Source organism: Penicillium longicatenatum (assembly GCF_028827895.1).
Source record: "Penicillium longicatenatum strain IBT 33135 chromosome Unknown contig_7_segment0_segment0, whole genome shotgun sequence".
NCBI classification, from domain to species: Eukaryota; Fungi; Ascomycota; class Eurotiomycetes; order Eurotiales; family Aspergillaceae; genus Penicillium; species Penicillium longicatenatum.
The window spans coordinates 1,209,928-1,231,416 of NW_026643124.1; the positions used below are offsets into that span (position 1 = coordinate 1,209,928).

At 48.7% G+C, this 21,489-nt stretch overlaps 10 protein-coding genes across 10 annotated transcripts; 5 read left to right on the forward strand and 5 right to left on the reverse strand.

The window, feature by feature from the left end:
• Positions 1 to 52: 52 nt before the first annotated feature.
• Positions 53 to 885, forward strand: N7484_010705 (uncharacterized protein; the record flags this gene model as incomplete). Its single annotated transcript, XM_057121092.1, has 2 exons — positions 53 to 234; positions 540 to 885. The coding sequence occupies 2 exons, from the start codon at positions 53 to 55 to the stop codon at positions 883 to 885; spliced, it is 528 nt and encodes a 175-aa protein (XP_056966846.1).
• Positions 886 to 2,740: 1,855 nt separating this feature from the next.
• N7484_010706 (uncharacterized protein) lies at positions 2,741 to 4,003 on the forward strand (the record flags this gene model as incomplete). Its single annotated transcript, XM_057121093.1, has 1 exon — positions 2,741 to 4,003. The coding sequence occupies one exon, from the start codon at positions 2,741 to 2,743 to the stop codon at positions 4,001 to 4,003; it is 1,263 nt and encodes a 420-aa protein (XP_056966847.1).
• Positions 4,004 to 4,281: 278 nt separating this feature from the next.
• Positions 4,282 to 5,345, reverse strand: N7484_010707 (Aldo/keto reductase; the record flags this gene model as incomplete). The annotated part of the gene is made up of 2 exons (XM_057121094.1): positions 4,282 to 4,983; positions 5,055 to 5,345. 2 exons carry the CDS (start codon positions 5,343 to 5,345, stop codon positions 4,282 to 4,284), a joined length of 993 nt encoding a protein of 330 aa, XP_056966848.1.
• An 875-nt stretch (positions 5,346 to 6,220) lies between these two features.
• Positions 6,221 to 7,138, reverse strand: N7484_010708 (UbiA family prenyltransferase; the record flags this gene model as incomplete). The annotated part of the gene is made up of 1 exon (XM_057121095.1): positions 6,221 to 7,138. The coding sequence occupies one exon, from the start codon at positions 7,136 to 7,138 to the stop codon at positions 6,221 to 6,223; it is 918 nt and encodes a 305-aa protein (XP_056966849.1).
• A 177-nt stretch (positions 7,139 to 7,315) lies between these two features.
• N7484_010709 (cytochrome P450) lies at positions 7,316 to 9,222 on the forward strand (the record flags this gene model as incomplete). The annotated part of the gene is made up of 5 exons (XM_057121096.1): positions 7,316 to 7,856; positions 7,908 to 8,254; positions 8,323 to 8,746; positions 8,835 to 8,936; positions 9,011 to 9,222. 5 exons carry the CDS (start codon positions 7,316 to 7,318, stop codon positions 9,220 to 9,222), a joined length of 1,626 nt encoding a protein of 541 aa, XP_056966850.1.
• Positions 9,223 to 10,094: 872 nt separating this feature from the next.
• N7484_010710 (FAD-binding oxidoreductase) lies at positions 10,095 to 11,980 on the forward strand (the record flags this gene model as incomplete). Its single annotated transcript, XM_057121097.1, has 3 exons — positions 10,095 to 11,277; positions 11,333 to 11,615; positions 11,689 to 11,980. The coding sequence occupies 3 exons, from the start codon at positions 10,095 to 10,097 to the stop codon at positions 11,978 to 11,980; spliced, it is 1,758 nt and encodes a 585-aa protein (XP_056966851.1).
• Positions 11,981 to 12,389: 409 nt separating this feature from the next.
• Positions 12,390 to 13,664, reverse strand: N7484_010711 (uncharacterized protein; the record flags this gene model as incomplete). Its single annotated transcript, XM_057121098.1, has 3 exons — positions 12,390 to 12,837; positions 12,930 to 13,306; positions 13,383 to 13,664. 3 exons carry the CDS (start codon positions 13,662 to 13,664, stop codon positions 12,390 to 12,392), a joined length of 1,107 nt encoding a protein of 368 aa, XP_056966852.1.
• An 833-nt stretch (positions 13,665 to 14,497) lies between these two features.
• N7484_010712 (alpha/beta hydrolase) lies at positions 14,498 to 15,479 on the forward strand (the record flags this gene model as incomplete). Its single annotated transcript, XM_057121099.1, has 2 exons — positions 14,498 to 14,995; positions 15,126 to 15,479. The coding sequence occupies 2 exons, from the start codon at positions 14,498 to 14,500 to the stop codon at positions 15,477 to 15,479; spliced, it is 852 nt and encodes a 283-aa protein (XP_056966853.1).
• A 381-nt stretch (positions 15,480 to 15,860) lies between these two features.
• On the reverse strand, positions 15,861 to 17,650 carry N7484_010713 (FAD-dependent oxidoreductase; the record flags this gene model as incomplete). Its single annotated transcript, XM_057121100.1, has 2 exons — positions 15,861 to 16,143; positions 16,194 to 17,650. 2 exons carry the CDS (start codon positions 17,648 to 17,650, stop codon positions 15,861 to 15,863), a joined length of 1,740 nt encoding a protein of 579 aa, XP_056966854.1.
• A 927-nt stretch (positions 17,651 to 18,577) lies between these two features.
• N7484_010714 (asparagine synthetase B family protein) lies at positions 18,578 to 20,855 on the reverse strand (the record flags this gene model as incomplete). Its single annotated transcript, XM_057121101.1, has 6 exons — positions 18,578 to 19,425; positions 19,482 to 19,673; positions 19,730 to 19,994; positions 20,054 to 20,137; positions 20,185 to 20,642; positions 20,693 to 20,855. The coding sequence occupies 6 exons, from the start codon at positions 20,853 to 20,855 to the stop codon at positions 18,578 to 18,580; spliced, it is 2,010 nt and encodes a 669-aa protein (XP_056966855.1).
• Positions 20,856 to 21,489: the final 634 nt, after the last annotated feature.

The following is a 21,489-nucleotide window of genomic DNA, read 5'->3' on the forward strand; positions in this document are numbered from 1 at the left end:
TCGACTTAAAGACACCCAACCTTTGGCCACTGAGCCTTCAGACGGAGACCAAATGGGGTCAAATATTTCCACGGTGGAGGGGCACAACCAGAAATTACGTTATCAAAGTGACTACAGTCTATGGTATAGCGACACACCAGGCCCGGCAAAGGAGATTTCCCTTATACTAGTTGAGGCAAAGACGCTAGGCCTGGCCAGAAGTGACGATGTCCAGGCCTTAGCCAGTTTAGAGAGGTAAGTCTAAAATCCCCTTTGATTCAATTGCTACGAAATAGCGACTGATACAAAAGAATGGCGGTCTCTTCGCATCACTGACTTAATTGGGGGATTGTGATCTACACATTCGAGGAGGACGCCTCTATGCTTGCATTCATGATTCATCAGGTTGGGCTCATGTCCCCGTACGCATCGAAAACCCATCTAAGGAAAATCTCCATGGAAAACGCCTAGACGACAGCCTACAATAACAATGCTACTTCCCAACTCGTCGCGCACCTCACTGTTGCGATAGCCTAACGGGACCATCTCTTCCGGACCAGTCTCCTGCGATGCTTGATCAAGATTCATCGACGCGATGCTCAATTCAATCTTTCTCAGAGACTGCGGGAAATTTCTCGCAATACCCAACTCAACGCTTGGCTGAGTGAGTTCGATGTGGCGAAGCGACAGCTTGACGCGAGCCAAGCCCGACAGGCCGAAATGACCAAGGGATTGGAAGCGGCACTGAATTGTTTCGCGATTGAACAGCATATGCGTGATTGGGAGGCGAAGCAGAATGACGCGATGCGCACGGAGAGCTACGCGGATAAGAACCAGACTTTCGATTTGAAGCGGAAGATCAATGACCTGGAGAAGGACATGGAGTTCTTGACTAGCGGGAACTGAAGTGGCTCGAAAACCCGGACGGAGGTGTGGTTGCCTTGGGTTTTCATCCCAAGCAGCTTCAATTATTCCATTGGCTCGGACCCCATTGAGGCAGTACTCAGAGACGGAAAGCTATTATTACTCAGCAAATGATGGGCGCAGGGGACCATGTATCCACAGCTCGGGAATAAGTCCGGTTGCTCTTAGTTTCCTCTATTCTTAATCAAAACTTTACATTCTACCTTCCTTGTGCGGAGTATCTATTGCTATCGTATCTTTGCTCAGTCTGTGGACTGGGTTCTCCGTGCGCTCTAAGAGGAGGAGAAGTGTTGTTTGTGTGTTTTATGGATTCCTTGTTTCATCACTGATATTGCTACTTCGATAGCTGTTATATCTTGGACTCACACCGTTGCTCCACCTGCGAACAAAGATGCATACATTGACTTGACTATAAAGAATGTCAGCGTTGAGAGTGGAGAGGTGCTGCATAAGTAGATTCACCTAACCATCATACCGCGCTAGGCTTTGATTAATCTGTCAACCTTGAAGTAATCCTGTCCTTGTCCATTGAAGATGCCTGTGCCAGTAATGCTAACCATGCCAATCTAGCTTATACATTTATTCCGGTAAGCGGAACTCGCTGCAACTAATGGGGAAAAATAGATGTCGTTACCCCTTGAATTTTTACAGTTATTTTTACATGGAATTTCTTCCAAGTAGACACGCATTAATAATAACTCAATGGGCCAGCATTATAGTGAGATTCTAAAAAAAAATTTATGGAGGCTTTGCAAGTCTTTAGCCAACTATACTTGCTCAAATTCAAAGCGAGAACGTCACGAGAAGTATCTTCAAAGATCGATCAATTCGTCTCTCTTTTCACAAACAGACATTTTGAGCACGTCGAGTCAATAGTAATAAATGGTAATAAATATGCACATGCTCCAAGGCTGCGGCAATCCCGTCATCCCGATGTCCAGCTAATCATAACTATGTTGCCTTTCACTCCTAAACGTGAAGGCTGATACCTCCGATAATTGCTAGCGGTATTCGCCCACTAGCTGCAACCGAACCAATTGATACAAAATCTGTAATTACTTGACGTCAATTATCGCGCGAAGAATCCATTATTCATTGGTCCATCCTATCCTGCATGAGGCAATTTCTATTTCTGTGGATGCAGCACAAAGGGGCCAAATCAAATGATTTCAACTACTGGTGTGCCAAAGATATCCTGGGGCTGAATACTGTGTGTTTTTGCGTAGGCCAGACGAAAAACAGGATTCAGCCCAGGAGGATCATTAGCGTATGATACGCCCCTCTTCCCCTCACGTGTACCTGACTTGGAGATTTGACGAACTGGCGGGAGGTGTGGTGACGCATTAGCTCGGATCCATAACCATGTGTGGATCCGCAAGGATACAAGCTGTAATTACAGTAATTACGAGTGATAATCCTGGAGATTGGGTTCATTGCGAGCCGCCGACTCCACTTGCAGTAGGTCCGTGCAGTCGATGTACACCACTGTATTTGGCCCGTACCAATGTGACTAAGTTGGCACAGGACTAATTTTGGCGTCGAGGGGAGTCACTCGAACCCCGCGGAGATTTGTAAAATCCGAAGCCGTCTTCAGTTGGCCTTCACATACTGTTGTATAAAGACTTGACACGGGTAGTGGATAACTTGAAACATCTGTTGACCCGACTCTAAAGTTTGCCAAGGAATCAGCCTTTTAAGCGACTCGCCAAATCCGCCTGGTACAATGCAGTGGACTCAGAGGGGAGACCATTGGTATATGCCACTAGAATGCCATGAAAGGCATTTTCGGTGGATTGGAAGCCTGGGAGCACCCTTAGGGCGCGAGTGTTGGCTGGTAATGGTGAACGCACGACTTCGATTCCCATCAAAAAATGCGATTCAAGATGTGCGCAATGCCTGGAAAGCACTGCGATTTCTACAACCAGGTATTGCAGTAGAACTTCATGGGGACGAGAAACGGTATCATCCAATTCGCGACGAAAGCATGCTAGAAGCATGGTGTGATGCGACATTTCGGGTGGAGACAGAAGCCCTTGCGGCTGATGATCTCTTTAAACGCCATGTACGGATGGCAGGACCCCAGGCAACATGCCACTGGATTCCAGCCACAAACCAAATTGCTTTGATGGCCTCTCACTGGCGATGGGATGCGCGTGGCGCTTCATGGGTCCTCAACGACCTACTCAAGGAACTGGGCGGTCCATCATCACCTCCAGATTTTACAGGAGCAGAGGTGAAGAACCTGCCATTTTCTTTCGAAGAGGCCCTCCGCATACCGGACACATGGGATCCGACCTGGGAACAACGCGGTCGTGATCTTCAAGCGCTGGAAAGCCAGGGTGGACCGGGAATCGCACTTCGACCATCTTACCCCGATGTGCTACCGGGTGATACTATTCGCACAGAGGTTGTTCTGTCCACGGAAGAAACAACCGCTCTTCGAGCAGGGGCACGTGCCTATGGCCTCACAGTCACGCCAGTCTTGAATGCCTCTGCAATTGTGGAAACGGCGCTCGTGAACGCCGAATCCTCTGCAACGCGTTTCAAAAGCTTTGGTCTATTTGACCTGCGTAAATACTGTGCACCACCGAGCAATGGGCCAAGAGACGCCTCTGCATTAAGAATTCATTTCTTGCCGATCAATGTAGATGCGCATGCTTCGTGGAAGGAGCTGACGCCTCTGCTCTCGGCCTTTTACCGTCAGTCTTGGGACTCAAAATGCAATGATGCGATATTTAGTCGCGTTCCATATATAGAGGCAAACCACAAGATGGGAAAGATGGCCCCACCCGATGCAGCACAGCTCTCTGAGCCCATGATCAACAGTTTGGGTGTAATCGAAGATTATATCCAGCACCGGTACGGAGCTATTGAGGTTGAAGATGTCAGTTACAGCAACTTAGCTCTTGGAAAGCAGATTGCTATCCAGGTATTCACTTGGAGAGGCAAAATGCACCTCAGTGCAAGTTTCAATGAGGCCTTCTATACGAGCGACTTTGTGGGAGATTTTCTGCAAGCTATCAAAAGTAATACCTTCACAAATCTGGGCATCTCGAGTGAGGGAAGACCACAAAGGAGAGATAGAGATGAAGTTCTTTGATATAGAGGCTGACATTTGCGTTGGACTGTTATATGACACAATGATTCACGTTTGAAGATTAAATTAAAGTTAAATAATGGATATTCAAGGAACGAGTCACTTGCACATGCGTACCCAGTGACTACTAAGCACTCGAGGCATTGAATGTTCGATCTTGGCTTGTGGATGCTAGGCCTAGCAATAATGCTATCACATTTGCTTCACTTAGTGTAGATAGAATTGAAGTCAAACGCTTCTCTTGTTTGAATTGCTAGACTGTGATGTCTCAAGTTCAGTCATTACATTGACCACCAGCCAATCTGCACAAATGGCGCAGCCTCGTCACGGAGTGGCTCATAGAGGGTATCAATGTTCTTCGCAAGTTCATCGGGAAGGGGACCTGCCTCGCGGGCTTCGAGGTAGTCATTGAGTTGCGCGAGATTATTAGGACCGATGGCAACATAATCGGTGCTCTGCAGATCAGAATGGAACAAAAGCCAGCGCACCGCCACCTGGGCTAGGGCTGAACTGGTCGCCTCGCCCTGATATTGCGCCACCGCAGATTTGAGCTCCCCGATCGCGTTATGAAACACCGGCTTATCATACCACATGCGGTAAAGGAAACCCAGCATGTTGGTTTCGCTCTGCTCGAATCGAGTGCCCTTCAGCTTTTCGGCATCTTGGGTACCGCTGACTTTGCCTGTAGCAAAGCCCCCCGCGAGAGGAGAGTTGGCGACAAAGGGAATTCCGTGCTTTCGCAGGAGAGGAAAGAGATCGGTCTCGTACTGGCGACAAAATATGTTGTACTGGCCCTGGTAGATCGCGGGAAGAACATAGCCTTTCTCCTTAGAAATCTCAATGTATTCGGTCAACTGCTCAGGGGGATAGTTGCATAGGCCGAGCTGCTCGAAGTAGCCAGCCTGATAGAAGTGGTTAAAATTGGCGGCCTGCTCGGCAATTGGGGTCACTTTGTCCGGGGCGTGGGCATAGAGAGTCTTGACCTAAGGGTGTGTCAATATTGAGTAGACCCAAGCCGACCACAATGGCGGCAGTGGTGAAAAGAGGAAAGCACCTTTGTAACGCCCAGGCTTTCCAAACTCTGACGCAGGGACTCCTCCATCAAATCTCTCCGCAAGCCCTCAGGCCTGAAGAGAATCTTGGTATCCACGACAAAGTCAGATCGCCGAACACTCCCCAGAAGCTTCTCAGATGCTCCAGAGTTGGAAGGCGGATAGAAGCGGGCAGTGTCAAAGTGCTTGATCCCCGCCACCTCAAGGCGATCTAGTAAGCCCTTGATATTATCTGCGTCCCAGTTGTAGCCCCAACCGAGGCAGCCAATCACATATTCCGGGGGGGATGACATGTTGTGATGAAGGGAAAATGGGAAACCTTGGACTTCAAAACACAAAGATCGTAACAATAAGGATGTTTTGCTTGAAGTGAGTGTGGCAGGTATGACAGACAATAGTTGACTCTTATATGTGGGCGTGCGGGGGAAATTGGTCAAAAGCACAAAGAACCTGATGCCTGCCTACAGCATTGGGTTTGGAGGAACGTGGTATGGTTACGAAATGTAAATACACCGTAACACGTACTGTATGTAAACGGAGTAGCCGCTCAATGTAGATCCCTGCACGCCTCACCCGGTCCGATATTGCGGCTTTGGGGCCAAATTCAAAAAAGGTTTAGATGATCTCCCAAACTCAAAACGTTCGGCTAAATGTCATGTAATTTCACCGCACAGAAAGGGGTTAAGTGATTCAAAATCGGCTGATCGTAAACTCAACAGCGTTGACCACGTCAGACTAGCCCCCATCACTGCGGCTGAGAAGGTAGATGCAAGCTATACGTGATTTTTACGCAAACGCAAATGTGGGGCGATGCGGCACACCGTTGGGGGCGGAAAAGAGCTGAGCTGAGTTCTTGACCTACTGTGACTGGACAGGGATTGATGCAGGATCTAGACCGGCAAGTGTGAACTTGGTGAGCTTTACAAAGGTATTTTCGTCATTTATTTCTAGTCAAGTGCTAGAGGGGAAATCAGGCATTTCAATGGTATTTCTCAATACAATAAATTACACTAGAGCTATACATAGAATTTCGCTCGAGGGTATGGGTGTAGCGGGGCAGGAGAAGAAATGAAAAGTCTGAGCCAATCACTCTTGATGCTACGCGCTGCAACCTTGATCCTCGTAGAAGCTCAAATGATCCTGGCTGTACTCCAATTGGGATCCCACCTCAGGCTCCAATGCAGTAGCTCCACACGGGTAGCGAATACAGAACGAGCTGCCAGAGACACCACCACTTCCAAGCCGATACATCCTCTTTCTTCCACATGACGCTTACACCAATCCATGCCCCCAAAGATAGGACTCCAGCTGATACCAGGTAAGGCACAGCCCAAAATAGAACACAAAAAATACTCCAAAACACAACACATGCAGAAATCCATATGCGTGAGAAAGAGTCGCCCAGCACAAGGGGCCATGTTTGCCGCCCCCGGGTTCGATCTCCAGCCTGGTCTCGAAGATCCTGGATCTGCATAGTTGTCAGAATTATGCCACCAATTATCCCAAGCCAGCGATATCCGGTCGTGGAGAGTTCGACATTTGTACACCCCGTCGCCGCACTAAGCGCAATACGTAAAGAACCGGCCAGGAATGCGTCGTAAGCAACAGCGATAATAAAGTCGCGAGTCAGGGCATCCCCTCCATGTAGATCATTATACATCCACGTCAGGAGTAAGATCAGCGCGGTTTCCCAGCCCGCTTGAAGGACTATGCCAAGCACCAAGGCAACAGGTACAGTCCAAAGAAGTAACTGCCTCGCCTGAGAAAGGCTCATGCGCCCTTGAGGAAGCGGACGCCATGGTTTGTTGATTGAATCCTCCTTCACGGACTCTGGGAGGCGCTGGTTGGCGACATCAAAGGCGATGAGATTGACCCAATTCCACAGCAGTACTAGTGGAGCGGCTCGGAGAACGATGGCCAAGGCGCCCGCGCTTTTAGTGCAGGTTGTCAAAGTGGGACTAACATATGCAGCCAAAAGCCCGAACCCAGTGTTTGGAATAGCAAACGTGATGAAGTCATTCTCGGTAAACTCCCAGATTAGGAACGGGAGCTCTGCCAATCGAAAGTGTCCTCGAGTGGTTGGCATGGGGCTGGTACCTCAAGGCTGCAGAGGAAATGCGAGTACAGGGGGTTGTGATACTGAAACGGTGTGGATTAGATACCTGGGTTGATGAGACTTCTTATATAGGTACCTCGGGTGATGGCCCGCTCTGGATTTTTATTATCTTCTCCTACTCTCTTCCCAATACACTATTCTAGAATGATGTATTCTATTTTTTCTCCGTATTACGGAGTATTTCTCGGGCATTTACTGCACACAGGGCTGTTTATCCATGGAGAATGGCACGTTCAGGCCCCAAAGATTCTTGTATGTCATCTGATCTGCTTCTTTGGTCTCATTGTCACCATTCCAACCGCCTGGCAATTCATCGCCGGCTACTTGCTCGGCTTGCTGTCCAGTATTCTCATCTATCGAATCTTCTGTCATCGGCTTCATGCATTTCCCGGCCCTAAACTGGCCAAGGCTTCTAAGCTGTGGCACTTGTGGCAGTCAAGGTCTTCTCGAAACCATTTCTTCATGGAGAAGTTGCAAAAGGAGTATGGGGATTTTGTGCGAACAGGCCCAGGCGAAATCACTGTTTTCCATCCTGATGTTTTCATGGCTATCGATGGACCACGAAGCAAATGTTACAAGGGGGAATGGTATGATTTGCTGCACCCAAATGACTCTCTCGTGAATATACGATGGAAGGAGATCCATCGGCCCCGACGCCGTATATGGATGCAGGGATTCAGCTCGAAAGGTAAGCGCATGTCCATCTGGAATCTATTCAAATTTCACTGACAGACCCCAGCACTTGCTGATGGCAAGTATCAAGCCGTTGCCTTGATTGACCAGTTGGATCGTTGTATCCAGGACGATATGGCAGTCGGCCGAAGCTCCGACATTTCGGACCTCATTTACTGGCTTAGCTTCGACCGTATGGCACAATTCGTCCTTGGCAGATCATTCAATGCGCTGAGCGATCCAGAAGGGCGTTTCATGGTAGAAACGTTGCAGAAAGCGTTGTCAATACTAGGACCATTGAGTCCAACTCCCTGGCTCGTGCAAATTATCCTTCACCTTTTCCCTCGCGTCGGAATCTTGAGGGACTGGTTTGCCACCACCGGCACTACTGCGAGGGAGTTGCGCAAGACAGAGGTAGGAGCAACCAAAAATTAGCACCTGGATACTATGAAAATACATCAGGCTAATTGTGGTTCGAAAAGGTCCCGGTCGAGATGTCTCAGGCCACTGCGCTCGGGTCATACCTTGTGAAGGCAGTCCACGATGATCCGACTCAAGATAAGTGGCTACCTGGAGATAGCCTTCTAGCCTTTGTCGCCGGAAGTGATCCAACGGCCGGCATCATACAGGGTCTTCTCTTCGAGCTTGCACGAAACCCACATCAAGCTGAGATCCTCTATCAGGAGCTCCAAAAGGAGAAGCAGGCGAATCCTGACAGCAACAAGAGAGATTATGTTCCCCGGTGCAAGCATCTCGAGGCTGCAATCTTCGAATCCATGCGTCTATATCCTTCTTTGCCCTCAGGAGGTCATCGGAAGACCCCACCTACCGAGGGGATCACAGTGGCTGGTGTTTACATTCCTGCCGACACCACCATAGTAGCTCCGCGATATGCCATCTCACGTCGTATGTACCACCCGTGGACTCATATTCCTTTCATCAACGTTCATCAATGGCGAGAATAAATTGCTGATGAAAAACCCTCTACTGGTAGGCGAGGATAGCTACGTTAAGCCCAATGAATTCGTTCCTGAGCGATGGACTACACGGCCTGAAATGGTCCTGAACCGTAATGGCTTTGTACCATTTGGAACTGGTAAGTGACTACTACTTTCTCTCTCCCAAGATCAAGCTACAAGCCGCATTTGATACTTACCATTACACGCTTAGCGTCCCGGAGTTGTCTTGGACGAGGTCTTGCCATGAACGACATGATGATGATCTCCGCACATATTATCCAGAATTATCGTATGAGATTTCCCCCAGGCGAGAACGGGGACAGTGTGCTAGAGAACTGGAAAGATCAGTTCACGTCATGCCTTGGTCGCTTTCAATTGAGATTCGAAAGACGGACAGATAGGACTGATACCGCTTGTATGTAGCGATGTTTCTATATCGAGATATACTTGTACCTAATTTGAAATGGTATGCATTATGTAAAGTATTTTTATCTCTTTACCCACGAGCTGATAAGTAGGGCGAAAAAGGTAATAATAGTAACAACGATGACAACAATAATGACGAAATTAATGATCAAAATAAGAACACAAATCATGGTAATAACGATAACATATCATTCTACGCGAGCCTAAGGACTGGTAAGTGTCCCCTGTTATGTAGGAAACACTTGGCAAAGGACCAATAAACATAAAATGGGAGGAGTTGCCGTGCAGAGGCAGGATGTGAGGTGGAGTTGCGGGTAGATTTGGGGCCCACAGCAGATGGGTTCCCACGTAACTGTATTACGGAGTACCATGGCATTAGTACTCAGGCTGTCTAACTCAGTCCACTTTAGGTGCGATGCATTGGTTCTACGTCATGGACTTGAGGGACAAACAAAGAAAATATGGGCCGAGAAACGGGTCATATGTTATATGCAGTGAAACGTAGTGTGCTGGGGGCCGTAAATTACCGAATGAATGTTTAATTGGACAGATATACCCCGGTCCCTGTCTTGACTCCCCACCGCTCTGTTACAGCTAGTCTTTCCACATCTTTACCATGTGGGTCCTTTAGGCTCCAGGTCTTGTGCATTCATCCGCATGCTTGCTTAGTCTGCCGTTGATCCCTAGGTACCAAGTGCTCTTCGTCACACCCTTTTCCAAGCGCGCTGGCAGAACGGCCAACAATCTTACATAAGACCCCTCATTTTCAACACTTCGGATCCAAACCTTACCTGGTTTTCTTTGAACTGTTCTTCCATCAATTGATTTTGTTTGTCATTCCTTTTCCCTTGCCATTCACATCTGGCATGATGGCACGGCGATCGTACGTCGCACTGCTTTTTACTATTGTGATTGTTCCACTTGCAATATGGCTAAGACCAGGTCGTCAATCATCATTGTGCCGCTGCTACCCAGGTGAACCATGTTGGCCTTCTGCGGGGGAGTGGGAGGCTCTCAACGTCTCCATCTCGGGCAATCTCCTTCCTATTGACCCCATTGGTAGCGTATGCCACATCGACTCCGCTTCTTACAACAGCGAGCAATGCGCAACTCTAATTGCCCGCTGGTCCGTCCCTGAAACGCATTATAGCACTCCATCATCTCCGATGGCCGCCTGGTGGGGCAATCACTCTTGTTCGCCATTCTCTCCAGCCGACAGCCCTTGCACCAACGGGCCTTTGGCGCAGTACGCAGCGAATGTCACATCAGCAGCCGACGTGAAAGAAGTCCTGAAGTTCACAAAAAGTCATAATATTCGCTTGGTCATTCGTAACACAGGTCATGACTACCTTGGAAGATCAACTGGAGCCGGTGGGGTGAATTTGTGGACGCACAATCTCAAATTCATCGAGACGATCCCAAGCTATGTTTCTGAAGGCTACAATGGCCCTGCTATGCGCATTGGGGCTGGAGTTCAAGGGTTTGAAGCTCAAAATGCGGCTCATGAATCCGGCTACGTGATCGTGACTGGATTTTGCCCGGATGTTGGAATCGCGGGGGGCTACACCCAGGGTGGAGGCCATGGCTCACTGGCTTCGCGATATGGCCTCGCTGCCGATCAAGTCCTGGAGTGGGAAGTAGTTACCGCTGGAGGAGAGCAACTAACTGCCTCACCTACTCAGAATGCCGATCTCTACTGGGCGCTCAGTGGAGGTGGCGGCGGGACGTATGCTGTCGTCCTGAGTATGACTGTCCGAGTATATCCAGAAGAGAAAACCTCCGTTGCGTCGCTGTCTTTCACTTCCGGCGCTGGAACAGACGCGACAGATGTGGAACACTTCTGGTCCGTAATAAAGACATTTATCGTGGACACACAGTCCCTTCTGGATGATGGTGGCGCGCATCTCTGGTTTGTTCTCCCCACTTCGTTGACTGGCGGTCCATTGATGTTCATGGCTGGGCCAATCACTTTACCTGGAGGTGGCTCAGAGGAGCTCCAATTCCATCTGGAATCTACATTGTTGAAGCTACAGGAGCATGAGATGCCGTATCGTACGTTTACTCCCGGATCCCTGTTTTGAACCCTCGTTCCCTAATCCCCCTTCAGAATATACCATCAACGATTTCCCAAGCTATCATGCTGCGGTTGCAACCCAACCAGTGAATATCTCCGACGTTCACGTCGGGGGCCGTTTAATCTCCCGAGCATCGATTCAGTCTCAGCCAGATCACTTCATCTCGGCAGCTAAGGGTATTGTTGAGCTTGACACTGCCTTTTCTGGCTATCACATGAACGTTTCCCGACCCAGAAATGCAAAAGATCAAGGATTTTACTCTAATGCAGCCAACCCCGCTTGGCAGACAACTGCATCTTCTGTTGTGATTGGAATGTAAGCCTCCGCTATCTCTCCTTGCATATTTTCACGTGCCTACCAGCCTCCTAACACCGGAAATATCGTATAGTCCATTCAGCCACACAGACCGCCAGCTGAATATTGACGGACAAAAGCTCATGACAGATGTACTGATGCCAAAAATTGATGCACTGGTACTTCCTGGCGAGGTGGCGGGCATCTACGGCAACGAAGCCGACTTCAACACCCCAGATTGGCAAACAACCTTCTATGGTGAACACTATGACCGACTCCGGGCTATCAAGGATAAATATGACCCCGATCAGATCTTCTATGGTCGCACTGGGGTAGGAAGTGATCGATGGGTGGAACATGCTGATGGGCGGCTGTGTCGGCTTTGAGGAGGCCCACTCCCTTTGTGATTGTATGGTAACCTCCCGGATTTAATGAATACACATATAGAGAAAGTAAGGCCACTGAGTAACGTTGAAAAACATTGAACTTCTAGTTACGCGTCGGATTCTTCAGGATTGGAAGCTTCACCTTCCTACATAATAATTAGAATATTTGAACACCTAACAATGGAAGAATTAGACAGAGTAGAGGAACATATGTATAGGTTCTATTTTCCCTTATGTTTCGCGAGGGAAAATTCTAGGTATAGGTCCTCCAAATATTGAAATGTGCATCCCAAACACATCATTTCCTGGACATTTCCTGGACATTTCCTGGAAAATATTCATCATATGAGACAGGCATGCGAAATATACCCCCTTGGCGCGACTGGCCTTGAGTTTGGGCTGTGCCAATTTAAACAATATGAATATCCGTGCGAACACCAATGCCTCCCGCCCGCTCCGGATGAGTTGAGGTAGCTGGAGGTACTCCTAATGTCGAGGTACTTTCACGATGATAAGCGCCCTTCGTCTTGGATATAGAGGTTTTGTGCAAAGGTAGCGCATCCTCATCAGTGATGCTGTATAAGGTTTGACCTTCGCTAAAAAATGGACCCTGCCTCCCTGTAGCCCGTCGGCGCACAAAGCTATTCATCATGCCTGAAGATCCACCGGGGCTTCTATTGGAGTATTTCCGTTGTGTGCCAAAGATTAATGGGCCCATGGCAGGCAGCGAGGCACAAATCATTCCCACATTGACTTCAAGGATGGAGAAGAGACCAATCAAAGCCATTGATGCAGTCACGTCGCTGGTGTCTAGAGTCTCAACAAAAACGACTCGGGTGAGATTCATGGCGCAAATTCTATGTGAAAGTCTATGATTAGTAACCGCATAACAAATATCCCGGAGCTATACCCCCTGGTATAGCAAGATAGAGGCGAGCAGCAAACTCACAGGAGACCAAGGCCGAAAATACCGCTCAACATCGCCTTTCGCACCCAACTCAGTTTGAGCTTCCAGAGTTGAGGAAGAGGAAGGATGACGATTCCGAGATCTAGCAGCATGTTGATGATAGCGGTAATGAGATCCATCTTGGTACTGTCACCGCAGTGGCCACCCTGCATGGTGATGTCCCAGTTCTTTTGAATGGGCTGACAGAGGAGACCCCCAACCAGGAACATAGCCGCCATCAACATGACACTGAGCACACCAATCGTATAGGCCAGAATCTTAAAAGTCTTGCCGCGGAAAATGTCCAAGTACAAACTCAGCATGGAAAACTTGACCAGGGTGGTTGCGGTGGCCCAGATAAACTCTTCAGCTAGGACAGCCTTGATGGCGCATGTTAGGCTACCAGTTGGTCATAAAGTACGGATGATGAGCGAAGGAGAGTAAAGCGTTGCGTACCTTCAGAGAAGTCTCCACCTTTGCAGGGTATAGGGTGTAAGCGGCCATGAGAGGGACCCCAATGGCGTTTGTAATTCCCCAGAGGAATATTGATGAGTAAACGATAGCAAAGATGTATCCAGCGAAATAGAAGTAGTCCATAGGTGCTAAAGGTCGGGGACTTTTCGTCACAACCCAGATGCGAAGTCCAAGGAAAACCGTGATGATCACCATGCTGACGGTTGTCACAATGAAGGCACTGCGGCCGTGTGGGGTAGACAGGCCGCCATGAGGATACTCCATGCTGAGTTGACCTGAACCAAGTGAAGCACAATATCTGTCAAGGAAAGAAATAGTTCGCAGGAGGCCTCCGGAGGCGCTTGTGTGGCAGGGAGCCTGAAAAGATTTGCTCACTCATTTGTATTAGACTAATACGCTCCTAGTTGAAAGGTATTTGGCAAAAGTCTGGCTCTCATACTTTTTGCCCCCAACCTTAGCGTGCGTATGATGTTCTACTGCATATTTGTCCTGCAGGCGAGCGGTAATGTTTGTCACGTTTTGGGAAGAGCTGGATCTACCGATCCCTACCTGATGATCACATGTGGGGGGCGGATGTCACCTACAGACTTGGATCGGTGCAGCGTGGCATCTTTGCTCACTCAATACATGGGGTATGCCTTGTCCGGACAGGAGGCTGTGTACATTGGGGTCGAAAACATGTATCGGGGACATTTCCCTCCTGGGTATTTGATCGGCCATGCAATAATCACGCTATCCTTGCTAGCATCCCTGTACAATACATAGACTCGGGATGAATCTTTCTGCATGAGATTCTGTTACAACCCGTTACACGATACCGCTAAACTTAGTCGTATTCTTAATCCACCGGCAGGCGTCGCTTTCGACCCGAGCAAAGTGTAAATCCTTGGTCCAAATGGCCCCCATTGTTTAGCGCTTCCGAGATATGAGCGCGACGATCACTTCGGCAAATTCATCAAATTCCGGTTCCAGATGCGTAGAGTATGCGTCTGCTTTTCTAATGTACAGAATCCAATCCACTGGCCAGGCTTTGCCTAAGTTTTATCCCACAAACTCCCATCATAACAACCCAGCTTCCAACCTCGAGCTGCGCAGACATGACTGTCGAATCCGATACACAGGTGGCCATCGTCATATGTACGGGATCATACCACACTCCCGTTTTATATCAACCTTTTATGCAGGCTTTGATCTCCAACGGATTTGAGGCTCACTGTCCTCAGAGATTAACCTGCGATCTGAGTAAGCTCAACGTCGGAGACGTCCGAAATCCAGATTTCGACCGGGGTCCACCTCCAGAGGGATACCCAACCGACCTGGACGATGCCGTAGTCGTGAGACAGTTACTGCACAAGCTCATTGACCAGGAGAACAAAAATGTCCTCTTGTTTGGTCATGCTACGGGTGCGGTGGTCGCCACCCAAGCCGCAATCCCCGAGCTGCATTACCGAAACCGTCAATCTCAAAACCAGAAGGGTGGAGTTATTGGCATTTTCTATGTGGGAGGAATGGTGGTTCCTCTTGGCGAGTCGGTTCACACTTTCTTCCACCCCAAAGATGGAAGTTGGACCCCCCCGCCATTTGTGCGATTCTACGTATGCTTTCCATCACTGCCCCTATATTGCCCTCAGCTTGAATGCCTACCACTATGGATTGAAGAGAAGCTCTTCCTCACATCTAAGCTTTGTCTATACTCGCTACTGGGTGCTAACTACATGACTTTAGAAACATGGCAAAGAAGGCCTAGCAACCCCAACGGAAAACCAGAAATACCTTCTTGTTGGATTGAATGCCGAAGAGGTTCAGAAATGGTCATCAGAAATGACCGCCTCGCCAGTCAATACTGGTGTTTTGACAAACGATATTTATTCTACCTTGCCATGTGGCTATCTGGTCCTCGACCATGATACTTGCTTGCCCCCGGCATATCAAGAAAAGATGATCTCGATGCAGAGCCGGCCTGGCAACGAATTCAGGGTCTACCATGCGCCGTCGGGCCAATCGCCACAGCTGACCTGGATAGAAGGCTTAGTTGGAAAGGTGATGGAATTCACGCAGCACATTCAAAGTCTCCAGTAAGCTTGTAGACTGGTTCAGATGCAGTTCAGATAGCAATATTAAAGATTACCATGTGCTGTACTACCACCTCCACTGTCGATTTTTTGCCGAAGATAGCTGCGTTCATGCTATAATTTGTTCCAAATCTAACGTGCATAGTTGCTGCCGAATCCCTTACATGTGTTTCATCCACACCTTTTATATACCTTCCCCAAAAACAGCCTCTACATATAGTTTTTGAAGTCATGTATATGTTAAGATGCATATGGGCTATGTTCGCTAACAACACGCATCTGACTAATCTTGGACATGTCGATATATTACATTCATTCTGCTTGAAACCACCATAGTACCTATTGAGTACCTTTTTCGTTCCAGATCTCCATCGGGCAATGGCAGCTTTCAGCGCCGACATAAACGTCCATCCTCGCGCTGCACCCAGCTTTCACTTCCCACCGCGGTTGCCGCATATAAAAGACCTCTAGGATCGTATTTTTGCTTGATTTTAAGTAGGCGCTCATACTTATCACCATAGAAAGTTTGCTGCCAATGCGGCTGATTGACATCTGCCTCGTTTAAATAGGCGCCGGCTCCCGGAGTGATCGACTCGATATATGGAAGGAGGACATCAGTGGTTGTCTTCATATGTTGGGCGTCAAGGGATTGGTTTGTTTGGCTTAATGGTCTAGAGGAAAGTTAGTCTCTCTCGTAGCAAAAGATGGGGGTAACTCTTACAGTCCAAGAACGACATCTATGGCGGCCTCACGCCAGCCTGGATTGACTGAGTTTGCGATAGCCTGCCCAGGCGAGGACAGCGAAGCATTGACTGAGACCCCAGATACAGCTGCCCCATAACTGGCGATGCGGCGGAGTCGGTTGGCTACAGTCCTCGGCTCGCGGTCTAGCACGTGGCGTGGGACGAACCGACCGGCTACATTGTACTCGGTCACATTGACAACTGGACTCATCTTCTCAAAGCTGGTGTAGAAGGTAGGAAAGCTGCTTATTTGGTAGGTATAGGGTAGGTTGGTGCGTTTTAAGGCCTTCAGCATGGGGGCCAGGATCGCCTCCAACTGCTTCTTGGTGCCCCCGGGGATGGTGATTGGGGTGAGCTCGAACGCCTCGCTTGTGATATACCAGACGCTGGCGCCACGGGCATCTAGCAGTGGACCGAGAGTGCTGTTCATGAAGATATCGAAGACATCATTGAAAGCGGCCCTGGTGGTGCTGTTGGTGGTTATGATGAGTTCGGCGGTGGCGGTTTGCATTTCTGGATGAGCAAGGCTGATCATCGAGACAACAACACCGTAAGTGCCTCCACCACCCCCAGCTAACGCCCAATACAGATCGGAGTATTCATTGTCTGGAGTCGCTGTTACCAACACCCCCGTGGGCGTGACGACTTCCCAAGATAAAACCTGGTCAGCCGCCAACCCAAACCGTGAGACCAGCTGGCCATGTCCGCCGCCTTGACTGTAGCCCCCAGCCAGGCCAATGGTGCGACAGTTGCCCCCGACGACAGTGAAATTCCGCTTGCTGGCCGCCGCGTTGGACTCCCCAACCTGGACCCCAGCCCCAACCTTAATTGCCGATCCGTTGTAATAAGACGACTGATAGTCAAGGAACTCAATGTCCTTTAGGTGATGTGTCCAAAGTGCTATCGCCCCTGCTCCAGTTGATTTTCCTAGGTAGTCATGTCCCGTGTTGCGTACAACGAGGCGGATACGATTTGCTGTGGCGAAGGCAATTGTCTTCTGGATATCTGTGGATGACTCCACTCGAACAGCATACTGCACATAGGTTCCGATGATGCAGCGCGATGAAGGGCCCAGAAAGGGATTACAGCTTTGGTTGGTATAGAATCCCGCCATGATGGAAGAGGAACTCTCATAGTGAGTACTGGTAAGGTCCCACTTTGCACGCAGGTCCTCACAGGCTGAAGCGTTGTAAGCGCCGAAGGGTCCATCACTATGACAAACACTGCCGATTGGATCGGTGGCAATAAGCCGTCCTTTCAACGTGCGGTTGAAGGCTGCCCACTGCGAGATGCTGGGCCAGCATGGCTCACCTGGGAAGCAGTAGCAGTCTTCCTTGGCCTGGATGGATAGTGCATGAGAAAATTGCACAAAACCGATGATCAACAGAAATGACAAGCCGTATAGGACATTCGAGGGTCCCATAGAGATGACCATGATTGTCTGGTCCTTTCAATAGAAATACAAAGGTAAGAAAAAAAGAAACATCTGTTCCAAAGTAGTCCCGCAGTGTCTCTGATATAAATATATTTTCATTTCGAGTCCATAGAGGTAGTAGGCTGTGTTGTTGGTTCTTTTCCCCACCAAAATCTAGTGTAATACCAAGTGGGGGCAGTACACGTTTCGATACAGGCGATCGCAGTGAAATTACAATTAGGATAAATTTTCAGCCGCATGTAACTCGGTTAGCTTCTCTGGCCTATATCGCCTATATCGTCCCACATCCGCAGGCCGTGTATAACACGTACACGAACGTGCGCGTTACGGACCCACTAAGATGAGAAGCTAAAAACAGTACCAGCTAAGCTGACAAGGGGGTACAACTTGGAACCTGATACGTTACAATACGTGTGGATTGTTCATACCCGTCATATCGCTGTTTTCTCCTGTTAGTCGCTTTCTAAGTGTATCTTCATCAGGAATAGCGCGTGACGAGTTATGCCGATTCTTGCAGCACTAATATCGCACACGTCGCATGGAGCTTCTCTAATTTGCAAAGTTGTACGTCACTATTTTGATGCTTAGCTAATACAAGCCAATCCTATTTCTGAGAGCCGCTTTGGTAGACACGCATCTGGTTTTTGTCCAAAGGCAAACTGTGTGTCAATTTACCAGTCCTGGAATTTCCACCGAACCAATCAGCAATCTCAAGCCTGATCGCCCTTCTATCCAATTACTCAATGACAGTCACCTCAGTATCCAAGCTCACCAAGGGGATACCAGATGAACTCATGGTGGCAGCATCTTGTGAACGTAGTCATGTAATTCGGTTTCATTAAGGCCATAATACAGACGGTCCCAGTATGCACAGTTCCAAGCTTGAGTTATCTGTCCCTAGTAGTCATATGGCGGGACTTGGAAGGATCAGGGAGCAGCCTGAGCAACCCCGAATCTCTTAGAGAGAACAATAAATTGACAAGTGGCAAACGCAGATCGGAAAGACGTCATGTCCTTATCTTCGAATGCTTTGCGAATATTCTCTTGTGCTCCCTCCCAGTCCACGAATCCCAAAGCGTCCACATTCTCCCGAGTAGTCAGGCGAAGAAATAGTTGATGCAGGGGGCCATTTTCCGGGAACCTTGTCGGTCCAAGGTACGGCTTCTTCGTTCGCGTGTAGATCTCATCTGTGACGAACGGGCGTACTGCTTCTCGTAAGACGTACTTCTCCGTTACAGTTCCATCTTCCAGTGAGCATTTAATCTTCAGGCTAGGTGGAAGACTATTTGCGTATTCGGTAAGATGGTGATCTAGAAATGGAGGTCGAGTCTCAACGTGGTGGACCATGTCGATATTGTCACCCAGATACCGAAGTAACAAGTTGGAGAAAAAGCCTTTCGTAAAGACATACTCTGCAGTATGCAGGGGATGCCAACGTCTCATTATTGCCTCACGAATCTGTCCGTCCAGACTTTCGACCTGCGCGGTTTCGGGGATAGTTGTGGCATACATGTTCGTCCATTCGGCGAAAGGTAGACTACCGATTGACGATAGAACTGTCAGAATTGAGGAGTGGTTGAGCATTCTCTGAGTGGATGCAGGGGCTCTCTTGATATTCGGAAAGCTGGCCCCTGACATACTTGTAATATTCAGCTTTTCAGCTAGTTCTGCAAGCTCAGTCTCAGATAGCGAGTCGGGCCATGAGGGGTCGGTTTCAAGCATGAAATCGTGCCTCAATTCCGCATATCCCCCAAAATGCTCATCGGAACCCTCACCTATTTGCATACAATATAAGAACCAGGAGAATAGGCGTGGAGTAATGATCACGAACCTGTTAGAATGACTTTCATTCCGTGAGACTTAGCGACTTCGGCCATGGCAAGTCTCCCAATGCCATTGGTGTCCGGCAGGGGGGCTTCACTGTGCCAAATCGTATCCTCAAACTTTGAGACAATGATATCTTCTGTTATTGATACCGGATGAAAGTCAACACCAAGCCATTCGGCCGTGCGCTGTGCAATATCTGCCGGGTATTAGTCCCGCAATCCAGAGAGAAACAGTAGGCGAAGACAATCATACCGGATTCATCTGCCCCGCTATTTTTGTCAAACTGCACTGTGAAGCATTTGATCCGTGACAGAAGATGGCTATCATCGCTTCCCAGTCGAGCACCCTCCTCTTTGACCAGATGAGCGACCATGCCAGCCACTGCGGAGGAATCAATTCCGCCACTGAGATAGATTCCCAATGGCACATCGGCGCGAAGACGAATTTTAATGGCTTCCATCAGGTGGTTTCGAACATTATCGATCATCTCCGCTTCTGATCGAGTTTCAGGGGTTCTCTGAAATATTTACTTAGAGGCCATGGATCTATACCATAGAAGATAGAACCTTTACTTACTTTGTCTGGATACTGAGCATCCCAGTAAACGGCATCCTGAATAGGTTTGAAGCCCCTGCTTATCACGTAATGCCCAGGAGAGATCTGCGTTATATTAGAAGGGGTGATTTATCTCATGAAGGGCCACAAACCGAATGGACCCCTTTGAACATCGTCCCAGCACCAAACGTCCAGCCACATTCCCTGAGGCTTTGAACATCCCACTCGGGTTTCCACCCAAATGGAAGGAAGCACTTCATTTCAGTCGCCACGAGAAGGCGACCATTGACGACGGTGTAATAAAGTGACTTGACTCCAAACCGGTCTCGCGCAGCAACAAACACCTTTCTACGGGCATCCCACAAGATGACGGCGAATTCACCTCGCAGGTGCGACAGGAAGGATAGACCATAGTGTCGATAAAGAGCCAGCACAACCTCGCAGTCACTTAAACTTTGAAAATCGTACTCGTCACCCAGAAGCTTTCGATAATATTCATCGTCGTACAATTCACCATTCACGACAGCGTGTACATCATCTACACTGTCGTGAAAGGGCTGGTTACCTCGTGGGCTCAGGTCCACGATGGAGAGTCGGACATGTCCAAGATCTGAAGAGGGTCAATATCTCAATTGTTCTGCGAAGAAACAAAATACTTACGAACCTTGCCATCCTCGCTCGCCCACTGACCGCGCGCATCGGGTCCACGGTGCTGAATGGTATCTAGACTCTTGCTGAGCTGATCATCTAAAGATGACAGGTGTTCCTCTGTCGACGGTATGGGGTAGCCTTGGAGTGAAAACACGGCACTGATTCCACACATGGTTGTTGTTTTCTTGGACAGTGTAAAATGAGATATTCCAACAGTATAGATCGTAGCTGGACTGGTTCATGTTACACCTTGACTTCTGCCACTTAAAATTATGAGCCGTCGCGGCTTAGGCGATCCTAATTTCTCTTCGGTGCCTACATGGGGGCGTAAGGAAGCGGGGATTGGAATGTCCAATGATGTTCGTTAAGGCGTTCGGCTGGAGGGGCCCGAGCGCTGACTACGATCACACCAGCCCAGTCGGTGCGGTTCCCCATCAGATCCCCCGCATCCAGGCGTCCAAAATGCTACCCTAGAGAAGGATTGCCGTATTATTGGACATGCTCAAAATGGGCCCACGTGTGAATACCCGAGAAACAGATCTGAATTCTGAGGTTTTGTCTCGGGTGAATATCTCAAAAACTGTTTTTATTTTCTCAAAATGGAGGTCGGATGAGCTGGTGATTCATCAATTTGCACGGTCGGAGAAAAGAGAAAGGAAGAGGTTCTATAAACAGGCTCAAATTGTCCAAAATTAAACCAGTCAGGATTAGAACACGAATGGAGATGCCTTGATTCCATGAAAAATGATACGCGCAAAAGAACCGCAGAAATACAATGATTTGCCTATTCTGCACGCTGAGGTACC